The sequence below is a fragment of the Mycteria americana genome, chromosome 1, assembly GCF_035582795.1.
Source record: "Mycteria americana isolate JAX WOST 10 ecotype Jacksonville Zoo and Gardens chromosome 1, USCA_MyAme_1.0, whole genome shotgun sequence".
Taxonomy (NCBI): domain Eukaryota; kingdom Metazoa; phylum Chordata; class Aves; order Ciconiiformes; family Ciconiidae; genus Mycteria; species Mycteria americana.
Window position 1 is genome coordinate 163,421,859 of NC_134365.1, and position 25,746 is coordinate 163,447,604.

The following is a 25,746-nucleotide window of genomic DNA, read 5'->3' on the forward strand; positions in this document are numbered from 1 at the left end:
TATTTTACTGCAAAAAAGTAAAGCATATAACAAGACATGCCTAGCTACTGTAGGTATCTTTTTAAATATCCTTCACTCAGATTAAACTCTGTTAAAACGTGCATAGACCAAGGCATTAGAAAAATTAAAAAGATTTCTTATTTTATTATTTTTTTAAAAATGATCTTGAAAATGTTATATTGTCTAGGTTTACAAAGTCCTGTAACTTGTTCATCAGTACTTATGTGGGTGGATTCATCATTGCTGCACGATGCAGATCACTGCAAGTGACCTGCAGTTCAGTCAATGCTGTTGTTCATCACTTAAAATTCTCAAATTTAGTTCCTGTTCCCCACAAGAAAAATACATAAAAGTTAAAATTAAGGCCAGTGTTAAAAAGCACATCTTGTCTCCCAGCTCTAATAACTGCAGGACACTTTCCATACAAGAGACCTTTCACCTAGATTTTTTCATTAACTCGGAGAAACTAGAATCAGATTTTATTAGTATACAGCCTTAATTTTCAACACTTTTAGCCTGTGAAAAGGAAGTTTATAAAAAATTAGTCTCTCTGTCCTTCTGCACATGTGCCAAAATCTTGCTACTCTATGTACAGTACAGAAGACAATCAGCCTGGACCACAGTTAGTCCCATCATTCTCTGTGTCAGGGGATGAAAAATTTATGAGGTGGCACTCTTAAAAAAAATAGCCCACAACAGACTAATTGGATCCTGTACAGATAAAGATTTTTCATGATCAAAGCAAAAAATAAAATCAAACAGCCACCATCTCCAAACCCCCCACCAAAAATCACCCACAACAGAACTTTGATGTCTCTGTGAATAATTCCACTGAAAGAATAAGGGGAAAAAAAATCTCTTGCAATTAATCTTTATACCACACTGATAAAGGGCAGAAAGGATTGCCTTGCAAGTAATATGCATACCACTCTTCATTAGAGCTGTTTCAATCTAAGTTTTTTTCACTTGAATTATATCTTTCATCTTGTTATCTTTCTTGCCGAAGGAAGAGTTTGGAGTTTCAAAATCTCCATCACCAAATCAGCCTGTTGAACCCACTGAAGAAAAAGCCAATACTGTCATTGTTCCTGTACACATGCCTAAATTGTATCCTCAGTTCATCAGTTAAGATTATAAAATGAGTTATGAAGATGAGTAGACCAAACACATTTTTGCTATGAAAAGATTTTTCCAGCATATATCAATATTTCAACAAGTCTTGGTCTTGAATATCAAGCTGCCTGCATTTGGCCGTAAGTTTAATTTTTTTCCCCTAACTTTGTTGAGGCACTCATAAGTTGCTCTCCTTATATGGGAGAGAAAAAAAATTGTAATAGACATACAAAAGAGCACAACGTACCTACTTAATTTCATTTTTGTTTGTTTTGTCAAAATAACTAGCCAAGTGTCAAAGAAGCTACAATATATACCTAAAATACGACTTCATACAAAGAATAGGTGAGTGTATAAAGTCTTACAAAGGTACCTAAATCAGTAATCATTTTCCTCTCCTCCTGCCTTTCAGAGGAGATGCATTACTGTTAAGCTTCACTGAGACTTACCCTTATTATTGTATTTCTAGCATCCCTTCCCTCTGGCTGGTCAGTACAATGATAACACTTGAAATAGCCCATGCACTGAAATTATTACCAGCCACTCTTCACGAGCCCCAGAAGATGCAATCACTCTAATGAGCAATCACAGTACCACTGGTGTCATATGCCCCAGTCCCTAGCAGCTGAAGACCTGCACACCATCTTCATCACTGAGGCCAACAGACACATCCTCCTCTACCTCCTCATCAAGCTGAAGGCTTCCAAAGGAGTACTTATTTCTAGGCATGGGAGAGGAACTCAGCACAATGGGATTTCCAAACACCAGGGGGTGGGTGAAGGGGTTAATGATTTCTGAGTCAGAATCACTAGATTCTGTCCCACTGCTGGTGGAGCCCTCCATCATCTGGATTGCAGCCGTGTGATCCATCATGCCACTGGCATGCAGCGACTGCATGACGGGGCTCTGCTTTGATGGTGCCCCAGCTGGCATACCATTGGCCATCATTTTGCCTTCTGGAGATGACATCTTAGCCACCCCGTCTCCTTTATAATATCTCTCTGATCTATACTCCTGCCCAGGGGTTGAGGATATCTGGCTCAGGATAAATGGATCTGTAACTGATTTATTGCAGAGATTTGGGATTTTCTGTGCACGAGGCCACTGAGAACCTGGAGAATATCTGCCATACCCATGGCAGCTACCAGCATGGCTATCCTCCTCCCCAGTCCTCACCTTGCAGTCATGCCCATTTTCTGAGACATACCCCTGAGAGCCAGTTCTACTCAGGCTCATGTTAGGGCTTGACCCTTTGCTACTGGGAGGCAATGGAGTGGCCAGTGGACTACGGCTCCCTGGCTCTCTAAACATTTCATCAACCAGTGAGCTGTGCCTTGGCATCCTGGGGCTTCCCCCAGCGTAGAAGGAGAGATTAGCTGGGTTATCATCAAGGTACTCTTCAGAGAGATACTGGGAAGACTTTAGAGAGGCTGAGGAATCCCTGTATCTAGTCCTATTGCGATTTTCATCTCTATAGTGAATATAGGCACCACTGGTCAAATCACCCTCATAATTGTCATTTGTTTGGGAATATGACCGGGTTATTTGTCCTCTGAGGAGATCATACTCGCTATCTACATCACTGCAGTCAATGAAAGGAATGGAGGTGCTGCTGCCATGAGCAGCCCTGGAAGCTGGACCTGTGCTTGGTTGCTGTGACTGAGGTCTGTTCTGCTGCATCCTGTCCTTAGCAGTCTCCTCTTCTTCCTCCACTGTTGACACCACTGCTCCATCCACCCTTCTGCCTTCCTTTGGGCTCTTCTTCAAGGAAGGGCTCTTGTGCTGTCCAGTGTCTTCTGTTGAAGCCTTCAATTCCTTCCCTTGCCGGCAGCTCTGCACTGCTGCAGCATCATTGTCGTCTCCATAGGCAAAGCTAGAGCTCTGGAAAGATAAAGGAGGGAAGGCAAGGGGGAGACAAAGGGGGAGGGAGGGGTGGGAGGGGAGAGGTTTGGGAGGGAAGGGAACCAGAGGGAAAAGGCTATGTGTAATTACGCACCAGAATTTTGCACTGCATCTTGCAGCAACATAGGAGTCTCTTGAAAGCAGAAGAGGTAACCCAAGCTTCACAATGAATTAGAAGAAAAAAAAGAGGTCTCTGATCTTAAGAACAGAAAAATACATAAACTAAGCAAGGGAAGAGAAGGCAGACAGAATGTGGTGATATGTAAAAAAGGGTATTTGAGGTGTTTCAATGCCCTAAGGCATCCATCAACACAAAGAACATCAACCTGTTTGCACTACTCTGAAAAACTGGATAAACGCATAAGACAAATTTTGCACAGCCTACTTACGTACACTAAAAAAGCCATGTGTGGGCTTTTCAACACCCCACATTCAATCCCTGGAGCATACCTGCCCTTAATTCCTGGGCTGGCTTTTCTGCACACAGAAATATGTCACATCTGCCCAGTAGCCATGCTTCATCTACCTGAGCTTGTCTTAGCAATATTAAAATGCTAAAAGATATTTGAAATGGGCTGCATTTATAGCAGAATTCTCTGAAGTTCTTAGATTTGCAGGAATGAGAGAGCCTGTGCATATCAAAAGGAAGCAATGCAAAGAAGGTGAAGGTGCATGTAACATTCTTAAATATATCAACCTAGTAGCTTGCTCCTGCCATTTAAGCTCTACCTAATGTAAGGTTAGGTGATTAAAGGTTCGCCTCCACAAACACATATGAGCAGAGAGAAACCAGGTTATTGGGGTTGCAGGCGAAGCAACCCCAATAACCTAGTCAGGGAAATGGAGCTTCCTGACCTGGCTCCTCTGGGGGCTGTCCCAGTAGAGCCATCAGCCCATGGTCTGGGTGTGTCTGGGATGCCAGCAACTGGAGAGACCAGAGCATATGCATATTGATTGGGTGGGTAGCTCAATGTGCAATTGCTAGCAAACATTAAACTGGCCTAGTTGGTCAGTAGGATAAGAGAGTTGGGAGCCAAGCACTGGAGCAGCCGTAAGTCAGGCCAGACACTGGAAGGACCACAGGGCCTGGGGGTCAATTACTGGTAATGTAATAAGTCTGGACCAGCTATTGGAGAGACACCTTTGATGTGCATGTGTCTGTGTGTGAGGTAACTGGGAGCCAGGGTACCCAGCCGCCAGTTAGTGGGTAGACTGCGTGTCTAAGATGAATTACTGGAGCAACCCATAGTGTGTGCATGTGTGTGTGTTTACGTATATCTGAGTACTGACAATTGCAGTGGGGCTGTGAGCCTTGGGGGCTTGTATGTCCAGGTACCAGTCACTGGGAGACCTGAGGATCCAGGGGCCTGCTACTGGATAGGCTGAGTGTCTTAAGACCAGTTGCAGGAGGGATCCATATCATATGTATGTATACGTATGTTCCACTAATGAACCTTCATCCTGATCAGCCAAAGAGTGGAACAAGGTGAGGCCACTGGTACTGTTTGTGCTTGTGGGAGTGCTGTCTTCTGTTTGTGTTTACCTGTGTGGCTGGCTGCGTGTATATGTGCTTTTATGTGGGTGCCTGCTGTGAATACATGCTCAGACTTACTGCTAGCTGGACCTGGGAACATGTAGCTGCTGCAACCTTGCACTATTGGGCTATTGGATTTGCAAACTCCTAATGCATAACAGCTATTAACATAAGACAAATACATTCAGTATCTACCAGAAATAATAGCTTAGAAGTCCAGAGCTGTAATTTTTCTGAGGAAATGATTCTTCTCCTCCCTGGTTAATACAACAAAACATCTTGTCATGGGCAACCAAGACCCTCTAGTGAAGGAAAAGAATCAAACCTTTTTCCCAGATGCAATAACCGGCTGCAACCTAGGACCCCAGCAGTAACACTGTGGATTGCAATTTTTCGGATGGTCATTAGTACAGCTCAGACAAGTTCACTATTTGTATTTGTCTGGTTGTCTGGAAGCAACTCTGCTTCACAGTGGAAATGAACCTGTTCTACTTGCAGAACCTAAAACTTACGATACCCAGGCCTCCTAGTTAAATGGAAAGTGAGCAGAAAACTATGCTCCTAGAGTTTCAAAACAGCAATCAGTGGAGGGTAAAGTAACAAATGTTTAAAGGCATGATCCAGGGTTTCATCAACATCACTGACTTGTTTTGGCACCTCTGTATGCTGTTCTGAAGGCTGTGCAGTCAGACTCCTGATGGAATGAATCTTGCTGTGTTTCCTGGAGATAAAAGGAAAATCACAGTAAGAAGCCATTTCAGTTTTTTCTACAAATAGGAATCGAGACATGCCTCCTTTAAAACAAAACCTTTGAATAGCAGCTTTCATAAAAGTTTGCTCAAAAAAAGATTAACATTCTTCCTTTCAGTAAAATTTAAATGCGCTATGTGTTGCAAACATACCATTGTAAGAAAAGGGAGAGGCACTGAAGCAAAAATGGTCTGTCACCAGAACATGAGTCATAAGCAATGAACTGTTGTCATGGTCTTTGTGGCATCTTGACTGTTACTTTCAGCCCACCATGAGCAAGATGAGTTCAGACAGAACTGGCTCTAGCAAGTTGGAAGTCTTCCCTGGAGAACTCTCCCTTGAGGTTGGCTATACCTATTCCTGTTACTTTCAGTTTTGTTCTAAGGTGAATAGGTCTGTTCACATACATTAACCACATCCCACGGAAAAGGGTACAAATCAATATGGGAGGAAGTTACCTGTGATGGTAGGACACTCACTGATGAAAAAAAGACTGAAGACTATTGATTTTAAGTAAACTATAGGTTATGTCAACTTCTGCCAAAACATTCAGGACCAAGGGGATATTATACAAGTGATAAACTGTCAAACCAGTAAAGAAGGAATTTTTCACTTGGACTGGTGCCAAGATCTTTGAATATAACTAACTGGAAATCACAACTTTTCTTTGATTAAAACATATTGGGATAGTTCATTTATTTCCTCTCACCTTTCAAACTGCACTTTTTTGTGCCCTCCTTCTTTAACGTAGTCAAGAACTTGCTTCTGAGTCCGACCACTGGAAGAAAACCGCAGTTAAAATATCAATCTGAGATACTGAATTTGCCACATTTAATACAATATACCACCTGGTCATCATAAACATCTATGTGGTCTGCATATGAAGCCACAGCAACCAGAAAAGTATTTGTCACTCTCAGCAGAAACTCATGTAAGATCATAAGTGGACCTGGTCAGATACACACAGATTTTTATCATTTTGCCTGTTACTTACCTCTTTTTTTTTTTGCTACGGAGCTACTTTTTGATGCCATTTCAGAACTGCTTAAATTCAGTTGTGTGCCCTTCATAGGGTACTACATTAGTGGGAAGCCACCACAACAGAAAGTTAAGCAAGGGTTGTTTTCCTCTCATGAACAAAGAACATTCCTGAATCCTTTTGAGAGCCAAATACCAGCCTTACCTGGTATCAGTAAACCCTGGAACCAAGATGAAAACCACTGAAATGCATTTCTTAACTCAATTGCTAATATGAAACATATCAACTAAACATACATACATTTTCTGCAGAGATTTAGGCTGGAAATCACTCTCTCCCCTTCTACTACAGGGCATGAAAAAGTAGTGAGAAAGCCCAGCACTTTCTATTGTGCAAAGATATAAACTCCAAAGGGAACTGAGAGCAGTAAAGGAAACCCACACCTCAAGAATGTTCAATAGAGATCCAAGTCCTTCCCATTTATTACAGGCTTTAAACTGAATTACCACAAGACCTGGAAAAAAGTTATTGAATGTATGCAGCAGTGAGTGGAGGATGTAGCCAAAACCTGCTCTCCAAACCAGGAGGTAAGCTGAATGCACCTACAGTCTTCTATTTACTCAGGCAGAAACTTAACAATTATAGCTTGTTTACCCTAACACCGGTCCTTCCATCTTAATTAATTTACTTTGCAGGCAGGAAACAAAGTGGGAAGAGAGAATGGCCATATCCACTATGTTCTTGTGCAAGGCAACTAGAGTGTACAGTTTATCTCAGCAAAGAGGGTTTCTGGCTGTTCAGCTTATATCAGCTTCGCAAACAAAATAAACTGTATGAATAAAAAGGATTCCCTCCCCCCCCCCCAGCATACACAGTGTGATATCTACAACGAGGCTTCTGCCAGTGTAAGAAAAAAAACCAATAATCCAACTATTAAAAACCTTTCTACAGCTCTACAAATATCGCAGGTAGACTTGGTCTTAGCATAGGTGGTCATCTCACATAAACCCTTGGGAAGCATAAAGGTCTCGGCATAAAGACAAGCCATTACTTTTAACTGCATAGAGATAGGTTTACCATAGAGACCTGCAACAAAAATACAAATCTCTACTCTGATACATAGGAAAGATCCCATCCTAGAAGCAGAGGACCTAAAGAGTGCCCAAAAGTTGCTAGCTAGTGTTGCTTAGGTCACAGGTGGATTTTCTTATGTGAAACCAGCTGGAACCTATATACTTTATATCTTACCTCCACAAAGCTACTTTGTAGCAACAGCTACTACAAAATGAATGCAGGCTTTTTCCCTACAGTGTTCTTTGCACTATTCTGGCTGAGAAGATGCAATGGAAGATGCAATGGAAAATACAAAGGAGCAAACTACAATGTAAAAAAGAGGAGATGAAAATAATAGGTTTAATCCTAGATCATTACAGATGTGGTTTTGAAATGGGGATGCAACAAAGGTGGAAAGAAGAATGCAGGTCTTACCTGAACCTAAATGATGAACCTCTAGAAAAAAGAACAGGCTTAGGCTTTGGTTTAGGTTCCTCAAAAAGCCTGAAAAAGGCATGATGCTCCACACAGATCTTCCAGAAAGACTTGCAAAAATCTCGACTGGCCATAAGGAATTCCAGGGTGTCCTGGAACGAACTCTAAAAATTGAGATAGCATTTGCAATGTAAGCGATCAAGCAACACACATTACAGAGAGGCATTGACAAAGCAGGTGCTATGTACAGAAAAAAGCTTCTTCCCAACTCATTGGGTCTCAGGCTTAACAAGCCCTATCCTTCCCACTTTGAGACATCACTGATCTGCCTGGCAGTATCAGAGCTATTGCTCAAACTTCCTGTCATTGACAAATATGACAGAGACAAAGCAGTGGTCTTAACATTAACGAGAAGAGGTAGTTTACGTGCTGTAACTTAAGAAATGATGATATAGTACCAGAGTCACAGCCAGAAGACGACTCTGTGACATTCAGTTTACATCTCCTTTGCTGAGACTGCTCACCTGAGATGGCAGGTTGATGTGTGCAGTACCAACAGTGAACATAAGCAATTAATTAAAAAAAAAAAAAAAAAAAATCTTCTTGAGGTGATAAAAACATATGTTTGATCTGTGAGTAGAAATTTACCAAATTAACTTTTGTCAACTTTGTCAATTCCTGACAAGGACTTACATTCACATCAGGCCGTAGTTTGATAAGAAAACGTTTCCTCTTGAAGCTCAGCTTTCGAACCTTTGCCCAGTTGAAGGCATTGATCTTGGTGTGACCCTACAGAGAGCAAAGTCAGCAGAGTTTAAGCATTCCAGATGTGAACAGAGAAATCTAAACCACTAAAGAAAGCTTGTCATAAATTAATCATCTACTCACTTCACTTGAAATTATGGTATTTCTTATCATTCGTCCTCTGATAATGCAAACCATAAGCATCTGGTGCTGTGACGGAAGGCAGGTACTTATGATTGAGCTCTTGCATATTTATAGGGCTAGGTATACTGAGTTGATGTGAAAGTATCTGACCCACTATCACTGCACAAAACAGGGTGGCCCAGCTTTTGCCCAGATGACGTTATCTTGTTCCACTATGCAGACTCTGATTTTCAGTGGACTAAGTCACCTCCCCAGAGGTGCCTCCTTCTCTTTCTACCAGCTACAGAGAATGCAGGGAATCCAGACACCTAACATGGTCACCTCACTTGGATGGCATAGATTTCTTCCCTCTTTGTCTGTCTACAGGGCAAAATAAACACCCTTTTAAGTATCACTTAACTGGGGGAAAAAAAACTGCAACTGAAAGTTTTGTATTGAAAGTGCTGTGAGTATTTTGACCTTTCATAGGGAGCAAGAGAAGTAAAAGGAACCTAAACAAATTACTTGTTACTGAAGAGTCACAAAATGCTTTTCCCCAAAAAAACCAACCAAAAACCAGAAGCAAACAGGAAGCCTGAGAGAAATTATCTTCAAAATACAATTCCCAGCCACTGCATCATTAGCCCCTACTCCCCAGAAGTCTCGTTCTTAATCTATATTAGAAGGTATTGGAAGTATTATTTTAAAATATTCATTACAGTAGTTTGTTCAGTAAAGACTTCAATACAAACATGCCTACAGCACAGAAGTTTCAGAGAGCTACTACAGGATTGCTAAATGCAGAAACCCACGCTGATTTGGGCACCGTCACCAGACGGATGTAGGAGTAATGACGGTGTGATGATCTCTGCTAAGTCAACTTGCTGTCTAAGAATCACATAATTAATCTCCCTTAGAATATTCAGCAGCACTGACACTGATTTCTAAATAAATGGCAGGCTTTAAAATAAGTCTGTCTGAGTACTGCTTATGCCATTTGTGAGTGAACCGCTATTTTCCTTGAGGTCATTCTAATGAGGTCTTCTTATTTCAATTTCTCACAGTTATATCCAAAACAAAAAGATGAACCTAAGGTTCTTGCCCTATGAAGTGCTTGAAGGAAGCCCTAAGGCTACTGCCAGATGCCAACTGCTGGGCAGACTCCAGCAGGTCAGAGCCTGACTTCCTTTTCAGCATTCAGTCTTGGAGCTTGATCCAGCAAAATTTCCAAGTTTTTCTGAAAACTCAAAAAAACCCTGTTTTGAAAGTCCCAAACACATTAGGACAAGAAGAGATGACTGAGTTTTAGAGCTTTACAAATCAGGCCTTGGGCCTTCAACCATTAGCTACACCCTTATGGAAGGATCCCAGCTGTCTGCTGGGACTCGGTGAGGTCCATGCTGTAGCGTGTGGACACATACTTTCAGCTGTAAGACAGTCTTAATTTATAAGGCTTTGCAATTCATTAATTTAGGTGATGAAAATACTGTGGGGGAGCAGGGGAAGGGCCTGAACATACAATTATTTGATTTATGTGCATTTCTAACAACATCCTGGTGTTCTCATGCTTCAAGCCATGCTTCTGTTTTGGGGTTTTACTAGCAACCCATTTAGTTGAACGGGGTTTTTTAGATTTCTTCTTTTTTTTTTTTTTTAATTTAGATCTCAGAGCATTTGGGTCAGACATATTTCTGGGTTTGTTCATTGTTGTTTTTCTTTATAGAAGGACTCAAAGCACATTATGAGGTTGGAAACACTAGTATTTTAACTGAAGTCAAACAGTTAAAATGTATAGTCTTTTCTGACAATTGTAAAAATGGACATTTTAAAGAACAGTTTACTTACTGTTTTTAACACACAGTGAGGTAAGTAGCATTTTGGATGCTAGTAGTTCATCTGAAGTGAAAGCAGTTTACACCAGCTGACTATCTGTACCTTCACAACTGTAAAAGCCCAATTTGTTATTTACCTAAGGGGAACTGCAGAACAAGAATTTGATAAATTTACTAATGATGCTTCACGAACATTTACTAGGCTGACTGGGGTAGGAGAGAAGAGGAAAGAAATGTAACGAAAACACTTTGGATCTTTTAGGGAAAGAAGTAAGATTCATGGACCAAGGCTGGCCAAGAAAATTGTAAAAACTCTGACAAAGTAACGCTACAGAGAGCTTACGTTGACAAGGTAACACTACAGAGAGCTTACATTCACTTCCTACATCCTTCTCCATGTACTCCAGTTGTCTGTTGTTTTATTTGCCCGTGCTTCACACACATTTATTATGCACCATGCCTGCAAGACCTACCTGCTCCTATATGTAGGAGGTGTCAGCATGACCAATTTGCAAATTGTGAGCTGTGGATCAGTTTGCATCTTGAACAGCACATTGTGGCTGCAGATGGAGTTCTACCGTGTGCATGCAAACAAGGTAAGAGTACCCAGAAGTGAAGGACCTAATGCAGCTATAAAAGGTCTAAGTTCATTGTTAGAAAAAATCTGGAAGTTCCTGAATTTTCCCAACCAAATTGTTTTAGACATGGTTGAGGTCCTGAATTCTTATTGCTGTAAGGAATCTCTCCGCTTTATAAAGTACAAAGTCATGTCCTGAGCAGCTCTAACCTGAAACACCAGAATCCCTGTGTTGGCAACAGCCAGGTTGATTTTTGTCCCTTCCCTGTCCTTGGCTGGATGCAGGCGTATTCCATACATCTCCAGCCGACGGGCAATCTCCAAAAGCTGGAAGTCAGACTCTGCTGGTGTCTGTCCCCTTGAGAAAGAAAACAGAGAAGACACATAAACGCTTCACACCTTTTAATAAAGATCAACAGGTCCTCCAGAGAACAAAGAGACATTTCATCAAAGAGACTGAAACCTGTCAGAGGTGTAATATCCGTATGGTTTTTCTATGTCCCCAGATTTATATCAGCTAGAACAACAACTTTATCTTGGTCTGAACCAATACCAAAGAATCCACAGATTTTACGGTCTATTAGAAATTTTGATCGCTCCAATTCTGAGACACCTGATACAGCTAGATTTTGAACCAATAACAGAATTCACTAAAAAACCACCCCTCCCTCCCCCCCAAACAAAACCAAAACAACCACAAACAGAAGCGTGTAAGTATAAGGATGTTGTTCATTGTGAAAGTGAATGCAATACCAAAATGAAGTAAAACAGAAGACATGAAAACATTAACATAAATGTTGGGAACCCATAAACACTAAATTAATAATGATGACATTATGCGAAAGTTTTGATTATTAACTGCTATAGAACTCCCTACCACTCATATCTAATTCAATGTAGCTCAGAATGAAATTGTTCAAGCCTTGAAGTGTTCTCGACAGCAAAAAAAATACCTTTCTATGCCTTATTTGTAATTCTTTTAACCATCATCTTACTATGTCTTTTCTCCACGTCTTGGGATACCAATTTGCATCATCATCTTGAATTCTATTCCCCCAAATCCCAAATTCTGCAAGTACTTCGTGCTTTTCCTAAAACTATCATTAAACTCCTTCTGCACCCATTAAACTCCTTCTGAACCCATCTCTAAATACAGCATGGAAAGGCGAAAAAGCAACATTCAATGTCCTTGAAATCAAAAAGACTGCTGTCAGAAGTGCCTGACTGATCAGTCATCATTTGCAATCATACCTGCATGCACAAAATCAGCAGTGAAGCATTTTGTATTAAATAGACTGTAAAATAATGGCGTGCTTGAATGAATATCAAAATCAATTGCTCTTTAAACATCTTGTTATGATGATGGGAGAAAGGCAGGAGTAACCTTCAGGAAATTCATTGAACACTTTTTGAGAAGTAACCTTCGAGAAACTCAGAGGTCCAAATCTCTTTTCTACTTATGATTTAGCATATATTTACAGTTAGAACTACCCTAAAGGAAAAGAAGGCCAATAACAAGAACAAAAAAAGTCTTACATGTGACTACGGTGAAATTCCATGATTTTGTCTTCTAGTGCTTCTTGCTGAGGTATATACTTGTTCTTCGCTAAGTGTTCACGATCTATGGTTTCATCAAAATCCCCAATCTCAGCTATGGAGAATTTTAAGAAAAGTCTGTTAAAACACTGTATTAAATCTGAATTATTCAGGCAATCCAAAAGGTGCAGACAGCTGGGAAGAGGGCAGACAAGCAAACATAGTTTCTTGCAAGCTGTATCATGGTTTTATGATTCAGATTTCCACTATGTTATCTTCCACACATTCCTCCCTTCTCCTCTGTGTTAGTATCTGATATGTGAGAAGAAGCGCAAGGATTCCTCCCATCTACCACAAAGTAAGTAGCTGTTGGATGTCAACTGAACAAATGAAGCCATCACAGTGCTCCCTTGACTTGTGAGCGGGATAAGGAGGGGGAGGTGACAGGGGGACAGCACTAATTCAGCAGAACTCATTCATCCCTCTCACACGCATAGTGGTGCTCAGGTGCCTTTCCCTGGAGCAGCCAAGCACAAGCTTCCTCCCCAGGCCCATGCTCCACACTGTTACCTTTGGGGAAAAATCTGAAAAGAGATGGTTTTGTTTACTTGTTTGAATGCAGGTATGTATTCCACCCCATGGGATTAGGAAACATTTGTCTTACTCTAATTTTGCAGCAGTTTGAGACACATTCTGTCTCCCTCCTCCTCAAAGTTGCTCCCATCTGTTGCAGTTATTCAATACTGTGTGTGCAACAGTATGTCACACCCACCTTCCATTTTGCAGCCCATTCAGTGAGATTTCCTTTTTTTTGGGGGGGAAGGGGCAGGCAATCTATGTGTGGGTGCCAGATTACTATCTTGTTGCCTGCTATTCTTGGAATGCCTCTGAAAATCTTGCTATTAGCTTTTTCACTGAACAGCGTAGCAGCCTCTGCCTGCAAACCTGCTGGAATAATACCAACAACGCTACAACAAAGGCTGCTACCTTAATAATGTCAGTGAAATTAAAATGCAGCGCCCTCAAATTAAATCCAGGTTGCAGTCAGACATGTTGGTGCACAGTTGACCTAGGATGTCAAAGACCCAAGCTCAGATCCTTGCCTCATCCTCACCTCAGTTCCACCCATGTAAATGATCCCTTAATCCAGTTCTGTCCAAAATAAGCTGGTTTAGAAAAAAGAAAGGTTTCAGATGATGTTTAAAACACTGTGGGGGACTTCTGACAAAAGCCTGCCTGGGATCAGAGGTACCTGAAAATGCAGAAGGGGAGCAATAACCTTGCGTAGGCAGGGAAGATGAGGACCAAAGCATCTATGAATGACAGAGCAGTAACCTTTCAACCCAGATTGCCTGCAGCCACACGATGACTTTTTATACTTCGAAGGTCAGAGGTAGAAAAGAGTTGATAACTGAGACTGATTTCCACCCCCTCCCTCATCCCATCTGCTCTGAATCATTCCCTGAGACACTAGAAATACTACAGAATCTTTGAGAATTCTCTTTTGTAAAATGTCCCTTTTGTGCCCATCTCAGAAACAGCTCCCTCACTCCAGTTGTACTCGCCACAGTGTCACAAATCTTTAGGGTCCATTTTTAACCCTAACTCAAATGAAAGGCAAGTTTCTCTTCTTTAATGAAGCCATAAGCCCACCTAGGTTTGCAACACCTCAAATAACACAGGCCTTGATTCTTTAAAATGCAGTTCATTGTACATCCTTGTACATGGATGGACTTAAACCACATTCTGTAGGGCTTTTTTCAGAGCCAAGAGTACTGAAGACACTTATTTTACCTCTACATGATTTTTATAATGTTCTCTGCGTTTGCCAACTGCAAATCCATTATCAAAATTGTCCTCCTGGCTTTCAAGTTACTTCTGAATTTGTTCTCTCTGACCTCATACTCAACAGCTTTTCCTTCTCTCCTTAGCTCTCCTTTTCCACCTTAAAGGCCTTTCTAGTAGCACTCCCTCTAGAAAGAGAGGGAGTTATATTTTGAATAGTCAGCCTCACATATAACTCATTTTAAAATCTTCTCATGTCTTTTAGCCAAATATTGATTTCCACTGGTGCTCCCTTTTCTCTTATCTTGCAAGTGCACTACACCACGCTGTATTCTGTCTGCATTAGCACTTCTGATATGTCTAATGCTTTGTATTTCAGCTCTTTTCCTTTAATCAGTCCATCTTCTTACTTCACGCGCTCACTTTACTGCATCATTTGCAGTATCAAAGTGTCCTCTCACTTCTAACACTTTCTACAATGCTTTTAAGGTATTTTTAAATAGAATGTTTCAAATATACATTTCATTCTGTAATATACATGCTAATTTAACAGAAACCTATTTGCTGTCATATTATGATTTCATATAAATAACAGTCTATAACATTCACATAAGCTTGTATACATAATAGAAGGACCTCCTGGAATCAGATATGCCTCACAGAAACCAGTCATAGGCACAGCTTCGATAAGACATACAATCTCTAACCTCCTGCATTCTCAATCTTTCCAGTTTGATATCATTACTCTTATCAGCTGTATAGTTTTATTTTTGTTGCAGACAAATACGTAATATTTTTTTTGCTACTGAATAATAAGCTAGAGAGAAAGTAAATACAAAAGATAGCCATGTGGGTAAGATACAGCTATAGACTCTTATCAGAGAAAATTTTCACAGAAAAATGTTCATGAGACACAAGATGGATAAATAAATGAGACAGTCACAAACTTCTAGCAGAGGTTTCTAGCAAATGCTGTTACACAAAAAAGGGAGGGGGAAAAATCATAAACAGCAAAAAAAAGGTCCAGCTTGCAGTCAGGAGATGGCGAGGGGAAGCAGCACTGCAGGTGCACCATGAGGCACAACATCCCTCTGCCCGAAATGGCAGATTCTGTGAATACTGTCTCACTTCTGCATGACGAATCTCTCACCTTTTTCCTTCTGACATGATGGAAAAACTCCATTTTTCAGTACAGAAGTATCTTACCTTACTCTCCCTGTAAGGAGAGTACTACTTGATTCCTAAAATCCTATTCAGAATCACTCTGCACCTCCAGCTCACAGGTGAAGGGGACAAAGAACTAGAAAGATTTCAAATGTATCATGACCATTTCCAGCAACTGAGGAAAATTATTTAATCCAACAGTATAATGCATCTCAGCAGCATAAGAGCAATGGTGGTGATTTGCCATTTTTGCACATTTTGAAATGAATGCTTCTTGCCAGCCTGCATAGGTGTGTCAGGGGGAATGGCCAAATGTATAATGGAGGAACTTTGAAAAAACACTGAATTAAATTTGTGTTTGACTGTGGGGAGAAGGGAAAGGGACAGCTTGTAAAGGTGAAAGGACATCCTGTATTTTATCCTCTTATGCTGTTGCTTTAGGAAAACAAGCTAGCAGTTGCATTCTGAGCAGTTCAGACACCAGACCTGCAGATGGTTCAGTGAAGAACTTAATAGAGTAATCAATAAGAGATGAGTAAGACATGAAATAGGATCTAAGTAGAAATCATAAGGAAATTAATGCATTTAAAGTATAAGAGCTCAAGAGAGGATGATCATGAAGCAATACCTCAGACGAAGAGACACACATGCATTAGGGTATCCTCTCCCCAACATCTTTCTTTGGTGCACAGACATTTAGTAGGAAAACTTTCCCTCCTAGAATGCAGTGTAACAAATGATACTGAATTTCCCCCAAACGATCAAGACTTTTTTTCCTGAGATGAAAGGAAGTCAGAACTAGCTTAACTGAGGAAAAAACTACAGTTTGTGTACTGGACACCGTAACGGGAAAAACTAAAAGACACAAAAAGCTCGCTAGCCAAGGATTGTTTTTTTCTTTTACATCTGTGCTGCAAAAACACTCAGTTTTTAAATGGTTTGAGGAATACAGAATTTCACAGAGGCTGTTGTACAGCTTCTTATTGCTGCTCAGTCACACCGGGCAATGGTGACCATGGCAAGTAGAAAACCATGTAATACCTGCCTTTCCAACAGCAATTGATGAGAAACTGCCCTAACGCTCAAACAGACAATGACAAAGGATCATGAGATTTATCCATTCATCACGAAAGAGCTTCCGAATGTCTTTGTTGACTGAAATTTCCATACAACAGCATTTCAGTGGAAATATGCAGTACTGAATTGTACAATGACTCTTCAAAACAATGGTCTATTATGACCATCATACATGCTACTAAGTGGTTTTTGCAGTTAAAAAAAAATGCTTAAAACCTGTTGGTTTTTTCTTCCCTATCAGTTTCCTCTTAGGACTGTGATTTAGTCTGGCATTCTAAGCATGTTTATTTACTACATTCTCTAGACAGCATAGAGATCTCCAGGAATTTGAATGCTCTGCTGATGTGATACAAAGTATAACAAAACAGGAATTCAGGAGAAGAATTCAACCTGTTTGCCGCTGCCTGCAAAGTTTGCTTTTTAAATGATCCTAGGCAGACTATCAAATGCAGCGCTTTAAAAATGCAAATCCAGTGTCCAGAAGCTCTGCTTTATTTGAAAAAGTAAATTACCTGTATTTGAATGCCATTATACAGAAATACAATAAATTGTCCATATGGCTTAAACCTGTCCCTACAGCAGCTACTAACAGGTAACGCAGGAAAGCACGTCCAACCAATCATCCTGTTCATCCTCCTGGAAAGAAGAAAAAAGGGAACTTACACTGTACTATGTGCGAGATTAAGAGGGCAGTGCTGGTATCATTACACGTTAGCCTTCCCTGTGCCAGGTCCTGCTTCACTTGCAATGCAAATAGGTACCTGCAAAACAAAAGTGAACAAAGAGTTACACAAAACATGAGGGAAAGAGGGGAAAGTATTTCAACGCCAACTCCGGTTTTGGCTACATGTTCCTTTCGCTTTTTGGAATCTACAGAGGTGATCTGAATTTCCTACGTTGAGGCTAAATAAAACGTAACAGATACTGTATTACAGCCATTAGAGTCTTACGTGGTGGCTGCTTTGCAGAACTGAGATATCCTTCTTTTTCTCTCTCCCTCCCTCTCTTTGAACCAGAGCAATGAGATCTGGAAGCGATATGACAGTGGAAGCAAATGTGACAGCTATTAAGTGCTCAGCAACCACACAGCAAGCGGCACTAGATAACGGAGCTGCTTGTAACTACGAAGAAATGCCAGATAAACCAGTGGTTTAGTGTTATCAGTTAGGTCTTGCAGAATACAAGGAGAACTCTAAACTTTCACTTTGGCACTCACCTGGAAATGAGGAGCAAGATCTCGATCGAACAACTCTAGCTAGCTCTGATGCTTTTGTGGCCCCATTACCTGCACCACCTGTGCACCAGCCATTTTTAACATAGTTGCTTCCAAACCATCTCAGACACGTAGGGCAACTCTACATAGACAGTTTAAGTGCAGAGACATCACAGGTCCACGACATTATTTCAACAGTTAAATTTCTCCTAGATTCAATGGGAATTGAAATTGCTTAGTTCTACTCAGCATCAAATTCTTCCCTAGAAAAAAATGACCTAGCAGGAAGCATTTCTCCTACAGCTGGTATGAAACCTGAACTGGTTAGACACCTTAACAAGCCTTCCAAAGACTGCAGCTCCTCTGGAGAACTCATACTAGGATCTCAATAGTTTTTAATAAGACTAGATTTTAATAGATTCAGTGAAAAGCTCTCATTTGAACAGTGAGTTTCTGAATGAGGAGATGTAGGTAAATTAAATGAAAAGTGCAAGCTGATTTGAGGAGTATGGAAACATACACAGCACATGAAATCATACAGCAGATCTAAGTAATGTCCTTTTGAAAGCTGCAGACAGCTGCCTACCCATATAAAATTCACCCTAGTAGAAGAATATAGCACAGAAGTGTTGTATTCTCTGCTTCTTCAAGTGATGAAGCTGTTCCCTGTGGATATGCTTTCACATCCTACACAATGCTGTGTACATATATTCAAGTTCCCTACCATACACATTTAAAATCTAACCAAAAATAGTCATTAGGATTCAGAGACACATCTCCAGGTGCAGAAAGAGATCACCAAAAATCAATTTTCAGTTCACATACTAAGCAACTGATATGCAGAATATCTATTCGGAAACAGAAATGTTTCCTTAGTAACATCACGCTGTGAATTTTCATTCATCCCTTTATTGTTTTTACTCAGTCTTTCAAGTAAATATTCCTTCTTCCTACCCCCACTTTTCTACGTTTCTCTGTCCAGGCCAGCAAGAGATATCCATCATGTCTTTTTTTCCATTCCATTGCTCTATTACCAAAATAAAACAAGACAGAGATAAACACAGAACAGGTAGACTTGTTCCTTACAAAGCAAGTCGTAAGGACACAAGAGCTCTTTGTATAAGAGGACTTCATCTTGTGGGAAGATTGAAAATAAAAACTAACAGTGAAAATACTGAATCAGAATGGGAAAATGTAATTGAAAAATAATAATATTGTAGATCACAAAAAGAGTTGAAAAGTTTCAGTGAAGAATCACTGCAACAAAACAGTGTTTCTGACCATAAAAGAAGGACCTGCTAATGAGGAAGAACCTTAATAGGTCCCTCATATACATATTTACTCACAGAGAAATATGACTCTTTATGCCAATGCAGTGTGAAATTCAGAGCTTAAATGAAGTTTTTGAAATGCACTGAAAATAAACACACCTTTAAGGTACTCTTTCTGCATATATGTGTATCTTTCTCTACCTTCCTCTTACTTTTAATTTTATCCCTCTCCTTTTCATTTCTCCATCTCCAAAGTCACAGTTCCACCTGTGCAAACCTTTGGCATTTGTGTTGGCTATAGGAATAGGATCCAATGCTGCTGCAACTTGGCAATTCATGCAGAACAGCTCTCCCCCAAACGTGGGTGCAGAGTTGCACGTGTCCCTCAGCAGAGGAGCACCCCAGGGCACCAACACATGCTTTAATCAGATCCCTTCCAACACCGCTGCCAGCCAAAGGGGCTTGGAGAACTCTGTTGCCGAACTGCCTTCTCTTGGAGTAAGCAAAGCTCTCCCAGGGCCCCAAATCCAAGGAGGCAAAGGACTCCTGCACTTTGCAGAACCACTCAGCACAGACTGCAACAGAATCTTAGGGCCTATTTTTCAGGTACATTCAAAGTTGGGGCAAATAACATCAAGCTAATACTAAGAGGCAGCCATTGATCCTCACCCGATCATCTCAAATTCCATGTTCTCCCCTCTGTTCACCAGAGATTTAATAAAAAAAAGCCATGCAGCTACAAACCTTGTCAGTTCCTCCTGCAGCTGAGCGTGGTCAGGTGGGAAGAATTTTACCACAAATTTTACAACAACGTGCTTCGGTCCTAGGGGAAATGTCAAAGGAAGTTAGCGAACATCAGCTACACACTGGCCAAATTTTACTATGCAGAAGGATGTACAAGGGATGATTCATGGAACCTCCTGTCCTTTGTTAGTATTCAGGTTATTTAGAGATTGCACAATAAAATTTACACACAATAAAAGAGAACAGTAACGTGGTGGAGGGATACTCTGCTAAAACTGAGTCTGTTTTTAGTAATTACATCAGTTGATCCAATAAAATGTATTATGTGTGTCTATTTTCCTTGCTTCAGAACAGGAGGGAGCTAAAATACACTCTATTTTTCAAGTCCACTAGCAAATTACTATTTCTGTTTTAACAGCAGCACAAGCACATTTTTCCTGACTCTTACAAGTATGACCAGTGACATAAGGAGCAATGCATCTCTGTCTCGTGAGAGGAAGAGGTGCCAGAACATACACTCAGACTAATACAACCAGAGAGGCACCTAGGAAAACTTAATCTCAACAGCAAAGCTCAATAAATGAAGAACTTTGCTGACATTTGACAGGCAAACAAAATCACCAAAACCTTTCCTGTTCACTTCTACTCTTCCAGAGCCGATGGCTATTTACAAATTCCTTTTGGCTCCCACCACGCACCATAACTTTCCCTGATGCCCCTAACCGAACTGGTTCCTCCTCTTGGTCTCAGACAGCTCCAAGTTCTGCAGCAATGTCCCAAAGAGCTCTAACATATTTGCTAGCTCCTTCCCAGCAATAATGTCTTCCTGTTCTTTTTCTTTTATCCTCATTACTGTTACCTTTCGGCAATGTGTGCTTCCTTCAATCCTTCTTTTACTGCATGCTTTTTTTCTCCACAAAACCGTTCCCTCCATTGCTGCCACTGCCTCTTCTAGTGACTGACTAAACCTCTGTCTCCTACTGGGTCAGCCGCTTCATATGTTAATGGGACATAATTTCACAGCACACACAGTTAAGCTTTTAAGGACAGAACAGAAATAAAAAATAATCCAAACAAAATTCAGTGAAGAAAGTTGAGAAGATAAAGATCCCAACTGACAGAGTCCTCATTTATTCAAGTACTCTCAGATTGACAAAATAAATGACAGCAAGGAAGTACTTACTTCTAATCTGTTTCATAACAGGCTTCAAAAGATCAAGCCACACCTGAAAACAAAAGAAGGTGGTGTTATCATCTCTGAACAAACTACCGCTTGCAAAGGAGCATTTTTCATTGCACTACTTAGATTTTCATTTACTTATTTATTGTTTCCAGTGTGGTCATCATGCTCTCCCTAATTATATGTAGTGGATTTTCTCCCCAAAATTCTGGAAGATGCTCAGGAAACAGCACGGTTAATGGGCTGTCACCGTGGCACAGCTTTTGATTCAGAGAGCTGGGAAACAGCGAGGGGATCTCCCCCTCACTTGTCTCAGGTACCAACAATCACGGAACGTTTGGTCAGGAACCATTCATTTTGTGGAAAGAACTGAAACAAGGAGTTCAGAAAAAGACAGTCCTACACTATCATTGTGGCCCTCACCCAAATTAATCTTGAGAAAGGCAAGTGAAAGGGGCTGGTGCTTGCCTTTGAGCTGGGAATGCTGGGCAAACAGAGAAACGAGAAAGCGTTTCTCCTTCTGGTTTCGGGGACCATCAGGAGTCCCACTGTGAGGCATGGGCGTAAATGTGGAGTTCCCCTGCTCGGCCCCACGGAGACAAAGGAGTCTCACCACCACCCGGGCGAGGGATGTCCTCCCAGGTCAAGGGCGTGAGGCAGACACAGCGCAGAGCACGGGCGGGAGGAAGCTTACTTTATAGCTGTGTAACATTGTCTCTTTTCTATAAGCCTGGGAAGCTCAGGCCTAGGATTTCTTAACTGGGGGCAGTGTAACTTCTGCATATAGTTTACTTTCATCTGGTTTTTAACAACCCATTTTTCAGGAGGGTGTGTGGGTCTTTCCTTCAGCTTTCAAAAGAGCAGCAGTAGGTGGAAATACAGTTTTCAGAGCCTAAACCCCTGTTCTGCAGTCTCAGTCAGAAGGGCCAGGGCAAAATATTAGGGGAAGCTGGGAGATAATCACGCAGGAGGTAAAAGCCAAACGGCTTGCAGGGCCTGGAGAAGTGCAACAGCTCGCGGTCCTCAGCTGGTAACTAACTATGCCCAAGATTTGTGTTTTGCTATCTCACCAAATTGCACGGAGCCTCCCTTGGAGACATCTGGAATTTGTGGAGGAACATCCTACAACCGTCACAAAGGTTAAAGCCATTAAAAAACAAATTAACCGAGCCTTCCCCTAGAAAAAGAGTATGTATTGAAATGAATACATCTTCGACCTTTAATAATTTTAGATTATGCAGAGACTGAAACATACTCAAAATATCCATTTTAGAAAATCACCTGAGAGGCCAGACAGGAACAGGCCTGTATTGCTGCTATAACTGCTCCAACGCTGTTTGCTATTTTCATCATTACTAATATGAGTGCTTCCAACTAGCAAAGACCTCACATTCCTGCCCTTTCACACCCACTAATGTTTCTGAATGGAATTCTTTTTATGTTTCTCAGCCTCTGAAAGTCTTTTTTTCTTTTCGGAAGGGCTGAAGAAACTTGGTTATCCGAGAATAGGAACAGTGTTTATCACACGTTAAACTGGTTCTGACACTTTTTGGCATTTCAGTAACTTAAAACTGTTTTGTTTCAGAAATTTGGCGTGTACATAATCAGCAACGAAGGTCAGGGACTTTGCCAAGTTTAGTGAGAAAAAAAAATATTTACAAGAATATGGGAGTAATGTATTTTACTTGACACCAAAAAAAAGAAAAATCTTCTCTCTCCTCCAGAGGGAATTTATGATACACCATGAGCACGCAAGTGTGTCATTCCTTTCTCCACTTTCCCAATCATCCTACAAGCAATGTACAACATCCTTGACCGGACTGCTGGATACTAGAAATGTGTGTATTGAACATATGTAGGGAGAAAGGTGGGGCAAAATGAAGACCTCACCACAATGACCAAGGCCAAAAAATCAAAACTTATGCATCATGCAACTCCCACACTAAACACAGCCAATCTGAGACTGGTTTATAAACTGGAAATGAAAAATAATGTGAGGATTCAATTAAGATTCATGTTTTCAATTTTCTCCAGAACTACAAAGGCTAGATTATTTATTTTTTAAGCAAAGTCTGGCATTCCACAATAGTGACCGGATTTCAGCAGCTGGAGAATTGGGGCAGACATCAAGTGTGATGAAACTCTGTGAAACCCCAGGCTTGGCAACAGTGCTTTGGTTTCTCCCTGTCCCAGCAGGAAGCGCAGCCCTCAGACCCTCCACGTTCATCTCCCATGCAGGTCTTGTCTGCTACAAGCATGGCACGCTTGAATGTATACAGCTGCCAGGCATCTTGACATACAACTGTCAATATGTCAGATATGAGGTCTGGAGCCTCGCACATTGAAACAAACACAGATGAACTGTGAATATATGACTTCATGTACATATGATTACATCCAAACAAATATGCTCTAAATATTTATTTTTCCTTTTACATTGCACTCTACATTGGAAAAGGAACTCATTCTCTTCAGATGATATGAATGTAAAATATGCTTGTGTGTTTTATTTCTCAGACACAACATTAACTGCAAATTTTTTTTATTTGCACAGTGCTTGAGTTCTACATTATGGCCATTATGAAGCTCAGAAAGTTTTAAATCCCACAGGAACATTCACCTCAACTGCATCATATAAATTTAAGTGCAAACATTACTCTCCAAGTGCTGCTCCACATTGAAACAACAATTCATAATCAAATCTGCTTCAGAGTTTCTGTGATTTGCTTTTAGGTGGTCGAAGACACTACTTCCACTGAATCTCACCATTCTTGGGGCACAGCTGACTAGATGTGGGCAAGATTTGGGGGATCTCCCCCTTTTTCAGAAGCAAAGATTGGAACAACCAGCAAGAACATGGACTGGCGTTCTCAGATACTTGGCTAGTATTTCCTTTTGCAAGCGTAGGGGCCAGGTGAGTTACCATGCTCGATGCATGGAAGCATTTTCCTTCAGCTCAGAGTGGTGATAGCCTTAGGGGGGGTTTCTCCACCTTCCTCTTCATCAGAGCCCTGGCTCCCTCACTGTGATCATCTGGACATATTTCCAGCCAGTCAGTTCCTGCCACTGCAAGGGCCTCAGGCACTGGCAGCACCTCAATCTCTCCTGTGTTCTGCCTCAAGCAAATAAACCATTTTGTTTTTACAAGACTGAAAACTGTTAGTTTACTTCAGGTCTCTGAGCAAAACACAGAGGGTCATCTATTTGAAACTTAATGACCTGTGAAGTAGAGAAGGTCAATCAAATGACCTTCTCTATTTTCTAGAAAACTAAAAAGCAACTGTATATACACAAGATGTTAGGATTTGTTTCAGCTTTACATACATACATCCATCAGGAATGTCAATATGTCATTATTAACATGGCTACATGGACCCTCTGTTGTAATAGTACTGTGCAGTTGCACTGTTTTGAAGAGTTAAGCTCTCAAGTTACCTAAAGCATTAGCCAAGGATATCTGACAGAATATGAAACTTTCTAGTAAACTGTGTTTCATGTAAATCCAGGAGCAAACTGTGAAGCAGATAATTTTTAAAGATCACTGTCCATTTTTTAAAATTTCCTCTTTAATTATAGTTAGCCTAAAATATTATGAGTGTGTTCAGTTTTAGTGTTCAGTTTTAGTGTCTATGTAAGCCTGCACTAAGATATTACTGCAGCAGCAAATAAATCCTCTTTTGTTAAGAAATATTGCTCCTTACAGAAATTTTATATAGATGGACAGAAAATAGATTTTTTTTTTTTCTAATTGCTCAAAGTCATCTCCTTTAGGTCAGCCGGGCTACTCGTGCAGAATTCACTGAACAGGCAAGAAATCCAGTATACACCAGAATGTACCAGTCAAGCAATCCAGATAACTAGCACACATGCCAGTAGGTCACACACTAAGTCTAAAGTAAAACAAACTTCAGAAAGAAAGTCATTAGAGGCTGAGAAGTCATTAGCCTTTGGCTTTCTCTGCTACATGATACTGTTTCCACCCTAGACGTATTAGTGCAATGCCTGAATGTCACTGGCAGCTGTTCTCAGAGTCCAAAGTGACAGGACCAAGACACCTGCCCGTGCCACACAGCTCCCCAGACAGGACTTTCATCAATTTATTAGGTTTTTTGTTCTTGATTTCTTTTTTATTAACCTCATTATATTTTATCTATCCATTTTCTTGCCCCACGATGTTTTTCATGGAACTATGTCACAATCATTGAATCTCCTCTGTCTGCGGAGAACGATTTTACTATTCCTGCACTCCAAATTAAGCAGGACTGTAAAATCAGAGTTGAGACTCTGCAACAGTCCAGCCTTTGGCTTCTCTACTGCAACTGATAAAGGTAAAATGCTTTTCCAGCCTGTGTCTGAATTGGCTTCTACTTTCAATGCAGATGAAATCTGACAGGAGTAATCAGGTTTTAAAAACATTTCTTCAACTCTGGCAGGCGAGAACATTTTTTAAAGAGAGTCCTTTTTTTCTTTCGGAGATTGAAGATTAAACATACCTTATAAGTAAGGAGCAGGAGGAGAGAATAACAGTGTGTATGTAAATGAAAATCACTTGAAAATTACATACCACCTGAAATTTTACCTGAATCACCTGAATTTTACCAATCACCTGAAATTTTACATACCATCATCTTTTTATGATCTGGAAACTCAAGGCCAAAATAGTCGCCTTCAACAAGGTTCAGGTGGTTGCAAACAGCATCATGCAGAACTTTCCCAGGAGCTCTTTGCTGTAAG

The 25,746-nt window shown here is 40.7% G+C and overlaps 1 protein-coding gene across 5 annotated transcripts in view; it reads right to left on the reverse strand.

Annotated features, from left to right (window-relative positions):
- Window positions 1–25,746, reverse strand: part of FARP1 (FERM, ARH/RhoGEF and pleckstrin domain protein 1) — a 171,640-nt gene that overhangs the window by 45,306 nt on the left and 100,588 nt on the right. For 3 of the 5 annotated variants that reach the window (XM_075526580.1, XM_075526590.1, XM_075526618.1), the window contains exons 2-12: window positions 25,635–25,739; window positions 21,016–21,058; window positions 19,833–19,911; window positions 17,268–17,365; window positions 12,579–12,693; window positions 11,253–11,400; window positions 8,460–8,555; window positions 7,767–7,930; window positions 6,009–6,077; window positions 5,195–5,270; window positions 2,754–2,994 (exon numbers count right to left, since the gene is read on the reverse strand). In XM_075526580.1, the coding sequence (XP_075382695.1) occupies window positions 2,754–2,994; window positions 5,195–5,270; window positions 6,009–6,077; window positions 7,767–7,930; window positions 8,460–8,555; window positions 11,253–11,400; window positions 12,579–12,693; window positions 17,268–17,365; window positions 19,833–19,911; window positions 21,016–21,058; window positions 25,635–25,739 (1,234 nt within the window). The remainder of the gene's footprint in view (window positions 1–2,753; window positions 2,995–5,194; window positions 5,271–6,008; window positions 6,078–7,766; window positions 7,931–8,459; window positions 8,556–11,252; window positions 11,401–12,578; window positions 12,694–17,267; window positions 17,366–19,832; window positions 19,912–21,015; window positions 21,059–25,634; window positions 25,740–25,746) is intronic. The other 2 variants (XM_075526609.1, XM_075526600.1) reach the window with 1 other exon arrangement.